This window comes from Sceloporus occidentalis, unplaced genomic scaffold (assembly GCF_023333645.1).
Source record: "Sceloporus occidentalis isolate IW3139 unplaced genomic scaffold, rSceOcc1.0.p SCAF_3, whole genome shotgun sequence".
Lineage (NCBI taxonomy): Eukaryota > Metazoa > Chordata > Lepidosauria > Squamata > Phrynosomatidae > Sceloporus > Sceloporus occidentalis.
The window spans coordinates 220,818,993-220,835,193 of NW_028316983.1; the positions used below are offsets into that span (position 1 = coordinate 220,818,993).

A 16,201-nucleotide genomic window follows, 5' to 3' on the forward strand; every position below is an offset into this window, starting at 1 on the left:
AGTTTTGTAATATGCTTTACATTGGACTACCTTTGTACCAAGTTCAGAAATTTTAGTTATGGTAGTTCAAAACATTGCAACCAGATGGATCTAGAAGTAAGCATATCACACCAATATTAAAATCACTCATGGCTGCCAGTTAATATCCGGGCAAAATACAAAGTGTTAGTTATTACCTATAAAGCCTTACATGATTTGGGTTCAGGTTACCTATGGGATCACCACCTCCCATATAATACGCCCCATATACTCAGATCCTCTGGGGGACATTTACTTCAGCCAGCCAGGACTACATTGGCAACTGTCACTCAGGGGACCTTTTCGTCAGTCACCTCTAGACTATGGAATGACTTGCTGAGAGAGATTTGATAGCTAAACATGCTGTCTGAATTTAAAATGGTATTAAAGACCTGTCTCATCCAGCAGGCCTACCTAGTTGATTTTAAACAATGAATTTTAAATGGGTATCTTTTCAATTTCATATTTGGATGACATGTTTAATGTGACCAACGGTTGTGTTTTAACCAATGTGTTTAAATGGTTTTCTGTGTTTTAATCTATGTTGTATGCTGCCTCGAGTTTTGGAAAGGGGGTGGATAAGAGAGAAAATTTATTATTACTTTATTATTATAGTTATTATTATTATATTGTTATACTCTCTCAGCCTCAGAGGATGGCATTAGCAAACCTCCTCTGAAGAATTTTGTCAAGAAAATCTCACGATAGGTTCACCTTAGGGTCACCATAAGTTGGAAACAACTTGAAGGCATACAACAACATGATCTGAATGTAAAGGATATCACTCCTTTTCCCAGGACCACTTTCATTTTCTGCTCCAGTTTTGGCATTTTTTGGCAATCCATGCAGCTTGTGGAGAGACCCAGAGACAAAATAAATGGCTCCTGGACCTACTGAAATCCCCCCCCCAAACAAAAAGAAAAAGGAGCAAACTTTAGCAAATTGTAAGTCTCAATTAGAGTAGATCAACTGAATTGTTAGGTAGCTGACAAGTCAACATTTATGTAAGTATTATTAATTCAGTAGGTTTACCCTAGTTGGGGCTAAGATTCAGATTTTTTAAGTGTCTATGTCATGGTACTATCTTAATAACAGGGAAATTGGACAATGAATTATGACAGAATTGCATTGTAAACCAATTAAAGGAAAAATCTGCTTAGTTATTTCAGATTTAGGCACTCAGAAGTGTAATTTAGTTTTTGGAGTAATTCCTACAATTACTGAGAATCTGTTATGAAATCCTATATTAGAATTCAGCCTAATAAAAATGGCTTTTGAAATGGAAACATATAATTTGCATTTCTTAAACTTTAAAATGTTTGTCATATGGTGTAACCTAGATTTATTAGACTGTAGTAGTTTTAGTGCAATTTGGCTGGAAAGTTTGTCATGACATCAGTGTAATCTCTATGCAGTATGTGATTTCAGTTGGTTCCAGTGTTAAATATTTTCATAATTATGCTAGTTTTGGCAGTTAACTTGGAACTTTTTCACATCTCTTCTAATGAACATGTTTTATTTCTGGGTTTGGGAGCAGCCACATGTGTTTCAAAAATTAATTGTGTGTTTTCAGAGTTAACACTGAACAGAAATATGTATGACTACAGTTTCCTTTGACAGAAAAAGGTCTAAAAAGAAACATAGTTCTTGCAAGGTCATTGCCACATGAGGTACCTCCTAATAATAGTCCAAACTTTGTTCTACAAAAGTGTTAATAGTCATTGTTTTATTTTTTTAAAAAAAAGCTTTTGAATAATCTTTGTAGTTAGAAAATTGGTATTCCTAATAGTGGATGAATAAATGTCATTACCTTTGTTATTCCATATGAATTTCACGTTGCATATACATGCATGCATTGATATTTTAATAAAGACTAACTTCTTTTCAACTCTGGAAATGCAGATTTGTTAAACAGGTATGAATATATCTAGAATAAATATGTAATGAACGGTATTGAAGTGGAAAATACACTAACAGAAGAATTCAGATATAGCTAAGACATATAGATATAATATTTTTTTATTTCAAAAGCTAGATACATAAGATAGCTGGGACAGAAACGTGGTTTGAAACACACACAAACCATCATTCCCTCTGTGTGTGCAGAATCAGTAATATGAGTTGCAGAAATTTAGTGTTTTTTTTAAACTGATTCAGACAATTGGCAAATAATTTTAAAAAGCACAGGTAATTACAACTTGTTACATTGTTTGCATTTTTCTTGTCTGATTATGAATGAATTTGTTGCATTTTATAGGATGACCATGAAAGCTGTGGTTCCAGTTCAACAAATCGTAGTACCTCAGAAAGTACAAAAACAGCAGTGAAACCAAGAAGAATTCAGCAGGCTACCCCTGACCCTGATTTGCCACCAGGTAGTTTGTTATATAAACTGTATATTGTGGTACTTAATAACAAATATAATAACAGAAATGGAAGCACAATTCCTTTTGCTTTTAGCAAAGTGAAATGTATCCTCTCTCAAACTCATGCTGGTTGGAGAGTACGCTGTTTAATTGAACATAGTGTGGAATGTGTTTCATTGTATAAGTGGAGCATTATGCAAGGTTTTGGAAGCCAGTGGTTTATTCCTTTCTGTTGAGCATTTAGGTCAAAATAACTCCTAAGTCATTTAGCAAGCCCAAGGCATTACTTTTATATACCTTTATCTTTTCATTGGCCTTCTGTGTCAAAGGGAAGTGATAGAAAGATATCTGTGCCCATAGACATTTTTTGTTGCTTGAAAATGGGGGAAGAAGATGATCACAGGCACCTTTTTTCACACAAACTTCTCAAAGGTGAGGTTAGCCATGCTGTTACTTTATCTGGCTACGAACAGCTGGTCTCCTTTTTATCTTTTGCCTGAATTATGAAATCTTTCTGACCCTTATCCATTGCCCTGAGAGGCTGGGATGGTGAGTAAATGTGACACAACTTTCTTTCTAGTGGCACTTTGACTGTGGAAGATCCTCTTGAGAGAGGTCAAGCTGGCTCCATCCCTTTTGAGCTTCTGGCAAGCTGTTAGGACTTCATTATTTTGTATTACCTTCAGTCATTAGACACTCTGACTGTTTTAACTGGTATAATTTTTTTAAACAACAACAATTTTAGTCTGTTTTAAAATACTTTTATCTGTTGGTATTATCTCAAGGACACTGGTAAACTCAAAAGTGATAAATGCACGTTTCATATAAATAAATAAAATGACTATCTTAGAGAGAAATTGGTCTTGAAGTACTAGTTGAAGGTCACTGGCATCAATTGTTAATGTCCACTTAAAATCATATTGCCTTCAGATTGTAACATTGGTCTTGCTACTTCTAGAGCTTTCTTTAGTATGTACATCAATTAGCAACATGTTTCTCGGTGTGTGGATTATTTAGTGGCTTTTATTTGTTCTTTTGGTACAGGTTAACCTGAAAACAGGGAAAAACTTGTATTCAGGTTACTCAATATAGAAAACCTGTATTCAGGTATCTTTGTTTTTGTTTTGTCTAAACGCTGTCTCCTAGACTAGCACATTTATTGAACTCATTTTTGTATCTGGCAATTTGTAAATGAGGCTCCTAAATAAAGGATTGATAAATTTGTATTTCTTTTTTAGGATATGTGCAGAGTTTGATTTGGCGTGTTATAAACAATGTCAATATTGTCATCAACAATCTCATACTCAAATATGTTGAGGATGATATTGTTCTTTCAGTCAATATCACTTCAGCAGAATGTTATACAGTGGATGAATTTTGGGATCGAGCGTTCATGGACATATCTGGTAAGTATCTGGTAAGAATTAGGGAAGTGCAGGTTGATCTGTTGCCTAGAAGCTAGTTACTGCTATTTTCTTGAGATGGGATCTAATGTGTCTCTCAACAGATTAAATAAAAATACAGCTAGAAATTGTCATTCTAATTAAATAAGGTAACCTATTTTTTTAAAAAACAGTAATTTAAAACATTTTCACCTGAGAATATATTCTTAGAATATGAGGCACTGCAAAAGGAAGTGTTAACCTTCCAGATTCTATACTTAGTTTTTACACTGACTATACCAGGTAGCAAGATGTATGTGAAACTCCTAGTGCAATTTCTCTGGTGTTTCACACAGCATTGTGGCATGTATTAAAATAGTATGGTCCATTTATTGTGTATCTGATAATTATTCAGCAGTGTGAAAAGCATATGAGTGTATGTCTACTATTTGCTTTATTTAAACAGCAGTCTTTTTATTTTTATTTTTTTCAAAGCAACTGATTTGGTACTAAGGAAGGTGATAAATTTCTCTGACTGCACCGTTTGCCTAGACAAGAGGAATGCCAGTGGTAAAATTGAATTTTATCAAGATCCACTGCTTTATAAGTGTTCATTCAGAACTCGTCTACACTTCACATATGATAATCTTAATTCTAAAATGCCATCTATTATTAAAGTAAGTACCTTTCCAGATCCATTTTATGTTTCATGCATGAATAATTCTTCAATGTATACCCCTAACTCCTTAATAATTGTGGTAATCAGAGAGAGAATTTCTGTTCTTTAGGGATTCTTTATTTCTGAGCTTCCTGATACATATTAAAAACATGGGTCTGAATTCAGTTGTTAGTCTCAAACAAGGCACAAAGTCTAGTCGCTAGTTCGAACTAGAGTACATTGGTTGAATCAGTGGGGTTGATATAAATATTGACTTACCAGTACATTGGTCTAGTAAAGTGCCATTTCTTTTTTAAATATAAACTACCAAGTAATTATTAGATAGTTAAAGCCATTCAGTTTAGTTCATTTTCAGTTTGTCAAGTCTCAGACTGCTTCTCAGCCGCAACCTGAATTATTATATGGAGCTGCTGGATCACAGTTTTTACAGTATCAGTGTTTCTTTTTTTGGGAAATTCATCTTTATTTGAGCTTTCTGGTCTTCTCAGGGTTGGTGTTTCTCTGAAATAACTAAGTATTAAACAGCTTGGTGATTAGTTCTGAACATATTAGTTTATACTGCAAGAAAATCCTAGAATTGCTTCCTCTTTTAAATACAGTTGTCTACATACTAACAGATTATAAATGAAGTATATTTGTATTTCAATAACACTGGAGATGTTAAAAAGAGATGATAGTCATTTAAAGAAATTTGTGTTTAGTAGCTTCTGAAGCAAAAATAGGTCACTGTATAGAATTATGATTACCGTATACTCGTGTATAAGTCAACCTCATGTATAAGTCGAGAGAGGGTTTCAGGGTCAAAATCCTGGATTTTGATATGACCCATGGATAAGTCGAGGGTAAAACTTAGGGAGCCATAAGGAAGAATGGAAAAGGGGAAATACCACTTCCGTCCGTTTCCTTCTCTGGTCCTCTAGGAAGCAAGTGAATTTAAATCAAGATTTGTTTCCACAGGAAGCAAAGGTTTGCAAAATGGACCAGGCAATTGTTTTTCAATGGGGAGTTTTCTCCATAGGAAGCTAAGGCTTGCAAACAGAACAGGCAAGTGATTTTCAATGGGGAGTTTTCCCCATAGGACACAAAGGGACCAGGCAAGTGCTTTTCAATGGGGAGTTTTCCCCATAGGAAGGAAAGCCTTGCAAAGCGACCAGGGAAGGAGAGCATTGCAAAACGGACCAGGGAAGGAGAGCCTCGCAAAGGGACCAGGGAAAGAGAGCCTTGCAAATGAAGAAGGGAAGGAAAGACTTGCAAACAGACCAAGCAAGTGCTTTTCAAAGGGGAGTTTTTGCGATAGGATAAGAAGGAAAGGCTTGCAAACGGACTGGAGGGGGAGGAATTCAATTGAGATTGGGGCACCAGGCTTTCTTGCTATAAGACCTTTCTAAGTACTATTGCTGTGTTGACCCTTCTATAAGTCTACCCAAGATTTTAGGGGCAATTTTTGGGCATAAATTTCTTGACTTATAGTCGAGTATATACTAAAATAAGCTCTTACATAAGCCGTTTTTCTTTGACCATATCTGTCCATTGCACATAAGCAGAAAGTTAAATCTTGTCCTTGTCTCTCTTTTAAATGTGCCACGTGATTGATTTAAATGAGGAATGAGATTCAGACATGGATTTGATTATCAGGTTTTATGCCAAGTTTTAGCAGAGAGGAATCTTTTATGGTTAAATCATAAACTTCTGATAGTATATAATGGAAACATTGACACTGTCTTCACTAGTGTCAATTGGTGCTGTGGTTGAATTCTATGCTTTCCTTTTTTTCGTACTTGTAGAGGTGGTTTTAATGAATTATGGATTTCCATAAATTGTAGCCAGAAAACATGAAATAATATATAGGTTGCCTATTTATCTTTGTAGGTGGTCAAAAATACTCTTTGTCAAAGTACTGTTTGGGTTTTTTAATATGAGAGTATATAACCTGTTTTGCAATTAAAACTAAAATTTGACTTAAATATTTATCAGTTGAAGGTTCATATTAAAATTGAATTTAATTGCTTGCTTCTGAACCTGATCCAGTGCATACTGTATATACTCGACTATAAGTTGACCTCACGTATAAGTCGAGGGCATGTTTTGGGGCCAGAAATAATAGATTTTGCTATGATGCATGGATAAGTTGAGGGTAAAACTTAGGGGCATATAGCAAAGGTTCTGAAGGAAGAAGCAAAGTGAAACAATGTCAAAGCATTTACAAAATTCCAGCAGGCATATGTGCTTAGTCTTAAGGCTGGATGGATGCGAGAACACAGAGGGTAAGTGCTTCTAGGACGGATTATACTCTTGCTTTTCACCAGGGGATGGCCCCTTCTTTTAAATAAGAGTTAAGATACTGTACTTACATTGACCCGTGGATAAGTCGACTCAGTTTTTTTGGGTCCGTTTTTTGACCTGAATTTCTAGACTTCTCTCTCTCTCTCTCCCCTTGCTATTATACCACCGCCAGTATAGCTCACAACATCATTAGGGTACGCAAGCCTCTCCCCCACGACAAGGGGGTGTCAATGGAGAGGTCTAGACTTATACATGAGTATATACAGTATTTATTTACTCACTTTATATTTTGTCTTTCTTACAAGGCAGCTTATAATTAAACAGAACAAATTCTCTTAATACATAAAATAAGCCAAAGCCTAAAAAATCTGTAACATAACTTAAAAACATACCAGTGAAAGACAGTACAGAACGTACCCAGCTAGAAGCCCTTCTGCAACAAGCCGAAGGTCAACCTGAACAAACAGATCTTTACCAGTCAGCAAAGGCAACAAGGTGACAGTCTAACTTTCCTTAGAGATGAGTTCTTTAACCTGGGAATGGCCAATAAGAAAGCCATTTTTTAAAAAGTCAGAACTGAATCTTCCTAGGTTTAATATGAATATAAATAAATACCTTTCAGTATATAAATACCTTTCAGTATTTATAAGGTTGTTGTCTCATCACAATTGAGTCATTTAAACCGACAGCTTCAGAAAATGACTTCAGCCTTGGGAGCCTCCTCAGTTTGTTCGGTGACAATACCTTTAGTAAGGTATTAGCATTGGTTCTTATGACAGCTTCAGGCATCAGCTTGTTTCCAGCACCAAGATCATCTTGCACAATACCATAGTCAAAAGACCATTTGGTCTAGAAGAGTTCCAGTTCAGTTCTGATGTCCTTGTACCAACAGCTCTCCTCCTCCATTAGCCTCAGGCAAGGCAATATCTCTCCCCTGGGAGCAGAAAGCCAAAAAGATACCCTCTTGTTAGACACCCCTACACAAGATCAACTGCCAAAGAAAGAAAGAAAGAAAGAAAGTTGAGAACAAGTCAGAGCATGGCCTTTGTTTTCCTACCAAAACTCTCTTTTTGCAAAAATGATCAGTTTGAAGTGAATGCATACAAATGACAAAGGTCTGTTGATTGGTGTTGAAGTGTCTCCTCCATTTGAAGCAGAAAGGCCTGGTCTTGGCTGCATTGAAGTTCTGCTTGGCAGTCAGTATTTTGTACCGTATAGGGAAGTTTACTATAGCTTCATTGGTCAAACATCCCTTGCTGAAGAGGTTCTTAAAAGGCTTGTTTCACTTGTACCTTCACTTGTGCTCTTAGAGTGGACAGATTTTACATACAAACTAAGTAGTTCACTGCTCTCATGTGACCTTGTTGCCTAAAAAAGTCTTAGCATTCCATATGGGGCAGGGCATAACCATGCCTACTTTTCTAACTAAGCCTGAGAATGCAGTAGAAAAATCACTGTGTTCTCTGGATGTTAGAAGACTTCTTATTTTATAAAGTATAAGCAGATAATCTATTTTTTCTGTGTGGTATTCATTTCTAAAGCCATGTTGTATGGTGTCTCACTGCCAGAGCTGTGCCAGATTGCTATATAAGATCAGCCTTCAACATTTAAGAAGCCTTGCTATTTGATTATTAGTGCAGAGGGAGACACCATCTTTAGTTAAGCAGTGCTTTCTTTGCTTTTGGCATGATCTGTCTATTACTACAGTGAGCTGTTTACTGATTTTTGTCACTCAAAGATATCACAAAGAAGAAAAACATACTGTTTACCTATTACTGTGGTTTTTCAAGTGTGCATGTGTGAATTCACAAACCTGCTTTTTGACACATCCTATTTGGATTAATTCCAGCAAATGGCAGAACTGTGGGGATTAGTTTTGGTACACCCAGGCTTGTGCAGTTGGAACAAGAGATGGGCTTCCCACCCAAATCTCTGATGGTTCCTTAAGAGGCCCTGCACTTGTGCAAAACCCATTTGTGTGAGTTCACATGTGACTGCTCCAAGAACCATAGTTACAGGTTAGAAGCCTTTGCCTATAAGCCAAATGTACAGTTAAAGTCTATCATCTTTGAGTATTTTTAAATATTGCTTTCCTATCATTTTGATGCCCTGTAATTATAGCATATTAGAGTCCCCCCCCCCATCTGTCTAGAAGAAAATAATCTATGGTATGTTCAGTTTTTACCATGAATGCATGCAAGTCTAAAGTGATGGGTACAAATGTAGACAAATGTTAATGAAAATAATTCATACAGTCCATTGCTCAAGCTATGAAATCTGTTGACATTATTATGTGACTGTACAGTTTTTGCATCACTGAACCATTATTCTGCTTTTGACTTTTCAATTTCTGTGAGAAGCTAGATTGAATGGGATTTTCCCAAATGTGTTAGCCATCAGCTTTAGAATTATACAATCGCAGAGTTGGAAGAGACCAGAAGGGCCATCCAGTCCAACCCTCTACCATGCAGGAAATCACAATCAAAGGATTCACAACAGATGGTGATCCAGCCTCTGCTTAAAGACCTCCAAAGAAAGAGACTCCACCACTCTCTAAGGGAGTGTGTCCCACTGTCAAACAGCCCTTACTGTTAGGAAGTTCCTCCTAATGTTGAGGTGGAATTTCTTTTCCTGTAACTTGCATTCATTGTTCCAGGTCCTGTTCTCTAGAGCAGCAGAAAATAAGCTTGCTCCCTCCTCAATATGACATCCCTTCAAATATTTAAACAGGGCTATCATATAACCTCTTAACCTTCTCTTCTCCAGGCTAAACACCCCCAGCTCCCTAAGTCGTTCCTCATAAGGCATGGTTTCCAGACCCTTCACCATTTTAGTCACTCTCCTTTGGACACGCTCTATTTTGTCAACAACCTTTTTTAATTGTGGTGCCCAGAACTGGACACAATATTCCAGATGTGCCTGACCAAAGCAGAATAGAGTGGCACTATAAGTTCCCTTGATCTGGACATTATATCTCTGTTGATGCAGTCTAGAATTACATTGGCCTTTTTAGCTGCCGCATCGCACTGTTGACTCATGTTCAACTTGTGGTCTACTTGAACTCCTAGATCCCTTTCACATGTAGTCTCTTTAGGCCAAGTGTCCCCCATCCTATTTCCATGCCTTTAATTTTTCTTCCCTAAGTACAGTACCTTACATTTTTCTGTGTTGAATATCATTTTGTTAGCTTTGGACCAGCTTTCCAGTTTATTCAGGTAATTTTGAATTTTGATCCTGTCCTCTGGGGTGTTAGCTACTCGTCCTAATTCGGTGTCATCTGCAAATTTGATAAGTATGCCCCTAATTCTGTCATCCAAGTCATTGATACAGATGTTAAATAGCACTGGGCCCAGGACAGAATCCTGTGGCACCCCATTGTTGAGCACTGTTTGGCTTCGGCCGGAGAACCAATTACAAATCCATGTAACAGTTGCCTTGTCTAGCCCACATTTTACAAGCTTGTTTCCAAGAATGTCATGGGGAGCCTTGTCAAAGGCCTTATTGATATGAAGATATACTATATCCACAGCATTCCCTTCATCTATCAAGCTGGTAATTTCATCAAAAAAAGAGATCAGCCTTAAGGGCATCTACCAGTATATTAAAATATTCTGCATTTGGGTGACAGTGATTCAAAGGAGAATATAATTTTGTTTGTGGATTGGATTTTTATGGAAAAACTGTCAGTTTTTTCTGTATTTCAAAACTCATTTATGCATTAAAGGTTTTGTTGCCCTTTTTAAAGACATTAAAACTTGGCAATAAGTGTATGGAATTATTCTCATATGCTTGTACAGTACTTGTTTAAAAACTGCCATATTGTTTCCTTTACTTTAAATCTGAAGTATGTATGTTTGATAGACTTTATTTGATAGTTTTTATCCAGTCGAATAACTGATTCTTATACAGATTGAGTATTCCTTACTTGGAATTCTGGAATCCAAAGTACTCCAAAACAAACAAACAAAAAATTCTGAGGTACAACTCAAGTAGCAGAGTATGCACCTGTACTGTATTTGTGAGGCTGGAGAGAGATGCAAGAATGTCGTGAATCAACACACTGCCATTTCATAAGCCCTCAGTCTCTTTTCCATCTCATTATGTATATGCAAATACAAATATTCCAAAAATCTGAAAAAATCCAAAGCACAGAACTCTCCTGGTCCCAAGCATCTTGGATAAGGGATACTCAATCTGTAATTGAATATGCTTCACCTTAAACATCCTGATCTTTATTTGTTATCTGTTTCATTGTATTTATAGATTCATACATTAGTTGAAAGTCTGAAGCTATCCCTTACTGATCAACAACTGCCTATGTTTATTCGTATAATGCAACTTGGGATATCTTTGTACTATGGAGAAATAGGCAATTTGAAAGATGGGGAAAATGAAGACCTCATTTGTCACACTAAGGATGTTTTGGGGAACATCTCAGGTAATAAAAACTGTACCCATTTATATGCCCCCTGAAGCATTAAAGGAAATTATGGTTCAGATGGAAAACTGGCCTTTACAGTGGTTGTTTGGTAATTTTTGAGGTGAACTTATGTCTGTTTAAAGATATATTTGCAAGGATTTTAAAATATCATCTTCGAGTTCATATAATGGGTAATGATTCTATCTGTAAGATTACTAAGGCAAACCACATTTCATTTTTATCTTTTATAGGCAGCTAATAATAGCATAGTGGTTTAAGGGTTGGACTGTGACTCTGGAGACCAGGATTCAATTCTCAGCTCAGTCATGAAACCCACTGGGTGACCTTGGGCATGCTTTCAGCCTCAGGGAAAGGCAAAATTCTGAACAAATCTTGTCAAGAAAATCCCTTGATAGGTTTGCCTTAGGGTCACCATAAGTCGGAAATGACTTGAAAGCACACAGCACACGCATGAACGCGCGCGCGCGCACGCACACACACACACAGTGTCATAATAACTTATTTTACTGAAAAGCAGATTGTGTAAGTCAATATGCATTTTTCATTATTTTAAACACCTCATTGGTGTTATATAAATATCTGAAAGATAACATAAATGATTAGTCCTAGGATCTTCCACAATCTGTTATCATTTACTGAAAATGAGAGGTGAAATATTTAGTCATGGATTTGATTATTTTTGCTAATTGTTTCCTGTAAATTAGATTTCTAAGATCAAAATCCACCTTTTACCAGTATGATGAAACATTTTTTATTTTTCTTGATTAGTGTAGTGTAGTGTGGATTCATATCTTATTGTGCCTTTTAAAGACAATCTATAGCTTCTATTTAATTTATATATTTATTGCGTAGTCCAACATCTTCCCTCTTTAGTGTAATTTGGTGCTATAATATGGCCCAGTTAGTTCACTAGGTTGTTGTTAATGCGTTAGCCAGAACATCATATTAATAATGCTGCAATAATTCTAACAGTTATTGGCCATGGTGATTGTGGAAAGGAATTATAACTAGATTTTCACTGTGCTCCATTTAAATGGCTGAAGCAGGACTAGGGAAAATCTGTTCCCCAAACCTCAGAAAACCATTTCTCTGCTGGGCCAACAACAGAAAAACTTGGCTTGTTCTCTTGACTCTGTTGAAGGTACTTTTACAGTATATGGTCCAGTTTCATGTACAGTGAACTAGGCCTGACTGGAAAGGTTTTGGAATTACATTGCGGCCTTAACATGTGCCAGAAAAAGCCCTTGTGCGCCCCAGAAGAAGTAATGGGGCGCACACTGCACCGTGCCGTGGGCACGAGCCCCATTACTTCTAATGGGGATCCAGCATATGCGATATTTCCCTTATGCGGAGGGGTCCGGAACAGATGTCCCGCGTAAGGGAAGGGCCCACTGTATTCTTATTTTGTCATAACTTATCTTTCGAAAGAAACCTAAAACTTGTATTGTCCAACTAGAAAAATATGAGAGGCAAAAATTACCAGTCTTATTTGGGTTTCAATTATAGAGGATGCCAAAGACCCAACTTCTGGGAGATAACATATTTTGAATTACTTTAAAAAGCCATCCCAATCTTATAAAAAGATAATAGCCTTTTTACAGCTTGTCTGACATGGTAAAGATAAGTATGCCATTCTTAGGAATAAAATATAATCACTGTAAACCCTACTCTATTTGTGAGATAATCAGCTAATTTGGGTTAATAAAAATATTGTGTGTGTGAGTAATGTTTGTAGATGCATTACAAATCAAAGCGTTTATTATTACAGGAGTCATTTAATTTTTTAAATGTAAAATTTGCAATTTCTCCTTATTAGCATCAGTGAAAGAAGGGTGAGGGCCTATGTTAGTTAATACATGGATGCCAAAGGAAAATGTTATAGTTTATCACTTTTTATTACAAATGGGAAAATTTACCTTGACCAACTTGATAATGATGCTGGTGCAGATGCTAATAATAATAAAAAATAAATTACTGTTATTTCCTATTTCTTATTTGCCTCTCCCTGTGTATCAAAGCAGGGGACAATGGATTAAAATGCAGCAACAAGACACATGGCACAGTTAAAAACACGAACACTAATTAAAATACATAATTATAACATCTGTTAAAAACATACATGTTAAAAACAATAAATTCATAATTTAAAAGTCAAAATTTGAAAACCATCTGGATAGGTCTGCCAGAGAAGATTAGACTCTAGTGCTATTTTAGACTCAGACAGCATATTTAGCTGTCGAATCTCTTCCGGAAGGTCATTCAATCGCTTAGGTAACCTGGACCCCAACAGGAGGGACAAAAAGCTGGAATATCCAGAAGTAAAGAGACGTTGGGAATAAAGCAGAATGAGGAAGGCCCTTAGAGTTTAAAAAATGTAGAGAATGCAACCAGAATTTCTGCATAGTCTTAAAATATTTCCTTAGAAAACCAAGGTTGTTTATGAGCTCTTGATGGTAAGGAGCTACGGTATGTTTGGGATGCTGAAAGCCCTTGATCTATCTCTTTTTCCCAAACTTGCCTAACTATATTTACTTTAAGTCTTGGGTGCAGACTACAATCCTAAAATAATCTCGCTTTATACTCAGACCAAGTTACCTCCCAGCTGTAAGACTAGTAAACTATGAAAGTGTAGAGAGATGCTAGCATTCCTAATTTGCACACCACATTAAATAAACCATGGATGAAAAAACTCTAGTTTATCTAGTCCTCCTGCTTGCAGAAGGAGCCAAGTAAAAATGACCAAACATTGTGCATCAGCATGCTTGCTTAGTCACAATAAGCCAGAATTTTAGAGAAGCTTTTGAAGAATTCCATCTTATTTTAATACCTGAATTCTACCTGTGCCTGCAGTGGTTCTTTGTTTAATATTTAAATAATGTGGTGAATGCTGTGCAGAGGAGTCAACCCTTACTCTGCAAAACCTCAGCTCCTACTCTCATGTGGTGTTTGTGACATCTATGATTTGTGTTTATGCTGGTTCAACTGCAAATAAGACACTGTGCAAAGCAGTCTCTTGTCCTATCAGTCCTAATTTGCTCAGGGAAACAGACTTTTACAAAATCGCTAAAGAGAGAAAGCGCATTCTGATTCGGATAGTAACATTTTGAATGATACTACTTACTGACCCAAGAACAAAATGCCCATCCTCTTCAGAAGAGAGATTACATAAAAACTGTTGTATTCTCAGTACAATTTTAAAAATAGACAAAATCTGTAATAGTACTTCTTACGCTTCTAGAGTAGATGAAAAGGAAATGTAAACATGATACAAAAATAAGGGGCAGATAAGACTCCAGTATTAAAACACTAGTTAAGTCCATGTTTTAAAAATACATAAAGCTGTATGCCTAAATGTAAGATTCCTAAGTTTCAGTGTTGAAGTATTCTTGTTTAAATTTCTGTGTTGAAGTTATCTTCTAACCTTCAGTGAGATTAAAAACAAATATCATATTGGAAATATATTGAAGGAAATTTTCATTTAGAATTCTTCAAGCTGTTCTGTCTTAAATCTTCTACCAGTTATGGATCCTTATAACACACTGAGGTTTCTTAAGGCATTGATTTGATAGTGCATGCATAGGGAAAAGCTGGAAAAAATGAAATGTAATATTTTCATGCCACTGACATTTGTCAACACCTTACAGGGGAGAAATCAGAACATAAATAGATTTCTGCTGTTGAAGAAGGTTTATTTGGCAATCATATATTTGAAATTGTTCAAGAACAGTTAATCCTTGTGTTAAGACTGTTGGCAATGCTGTCAAGGCCATGGGCCAGCGTTGTCAAGAAGCATGTAAAATCTGTATGCCTAAATGTAAGATTTGTGTAATGATGACTGATATCAAAAATTTTATTAGGCATTATGTATTTTTAAAACATGGACTTAACTATTGTTTTAATACTGGAGTCTTATCTGCCCCTTATTTTTGTATCATGTTTACGTTTACTTTTCATCTACTCTAGAAGTGTAACTATTACAGATTTTGTCAATTTTTAAATGGTACAGAGAATACAGCAGTTTTTATGTAATCTCTCTTCTGAAGAGGATTTAATATGAATAGTTAAAGATCATTATATGAACAGTGACAGCAGTGTATTTCATGATGCTGAAGAGTATAGTTTCCACTCCCAAATGAATTGTTTAAGTAGGGTGTCTTGTAATACAGTGCTGTCTTAATTCTGTAGTCTTTCATTATGCTGACAACTGTGTTCAGTGGAAGTTCTTTTCATGGTCAGAAAATTGTCAGTGACTCAGCTGTTGTAGCTCATCTTTTATTCAGCAGTCCTTGATGCAGAAACAGATTGTTTCAAATAAGACATTTCTTTTGACACTTTTCTTTGTACAAAAAGGCCATCATCAGGTCTAGATAATTTTGCATGCAGATTTTCCATTTGAAACACCAGTCCTTCTCTGTTTTTTTTCTTCTTTGCTTTCTTTTTAGATTCCCAAACCACTTTTAAAATACTTTTTAGGTGGAGAGTGTGCGGTATCTTTCATGGTAGATAAAAACCACTGCTTTCAAAACTAGTTTGTAATTCAGTTGGATGTTTACTGTGGTTAATTTACTCATAAAATTTCCCTCAGATAAATGACCCTGTTAAAAATGATATCTGAATGTACCATAAATTAGCATATTAAAGGTTTTATTGTTAACTTCTAACTAATTCATGGCCACCTATCAAACACACGTCTATTTTTCCACAGGGAAGCAAAATCAGTGGCAAGTCACTTTCTCCTTTTCTTGTATTACTGAAGCAACTCATTTCTTGGATAAAGTCGTAGCTAAACCGTCTAGAGTAGCTGATGCAACTAGAAGGCCTCTGTAATACAGATGTATGTGTTATAGAATCTGAATAGGGATATTAATGTTCCCTTTGTGTTGCCAGTAGTACATCTTTGAAGATAAACTAGAAAGTAAACAGTGACTTGCACAGCTGATAGTTAGACTTCATTCTCATCACGTAAAGTATTAAAAAAACCCTTAAGAAAATCTTAATATACCTATATCTAAAATTTTCTCAGTATGCTATA

The 16,201-nt window shown here is 36.0% G+C and overlaps 1 protein-coding gene across 3 annotated transcripts in view; it reads left to right on the forward strand.

Annotated features, from left to right (window-relative positions):
- Nucleotides 1-16,201, forward strand: part of VPS13B (vacuolar protein sorting 13 homolog B) — a 472,964-nt gene that overhangs the window by 43,820 nt on the left and 412,943 nt on the right. For all 3 annotated transcript variants that reach the window (XM_089517705.1, XM_089517703.1, XM_089517704.1), the window contains exons 4-7: nt 2,276-2,393; nt 3,623-3,790; nt 4,262-4,443; nt 10,992-11,166. In XM_089517705.1, the coding sequence (XP_089373831.1) occupies nt 2,276-2,393; nt 3,623-3,790; nt 4,262-4,443; nt 10,992-11,166 (643 nt within the window). The remainder of the gene's footprint in view (nt 1-2,275; nt 2,394-3,622; nt 3,791-4,261; nt 4,444-10,991; nt 11,167-16,201) is intronic.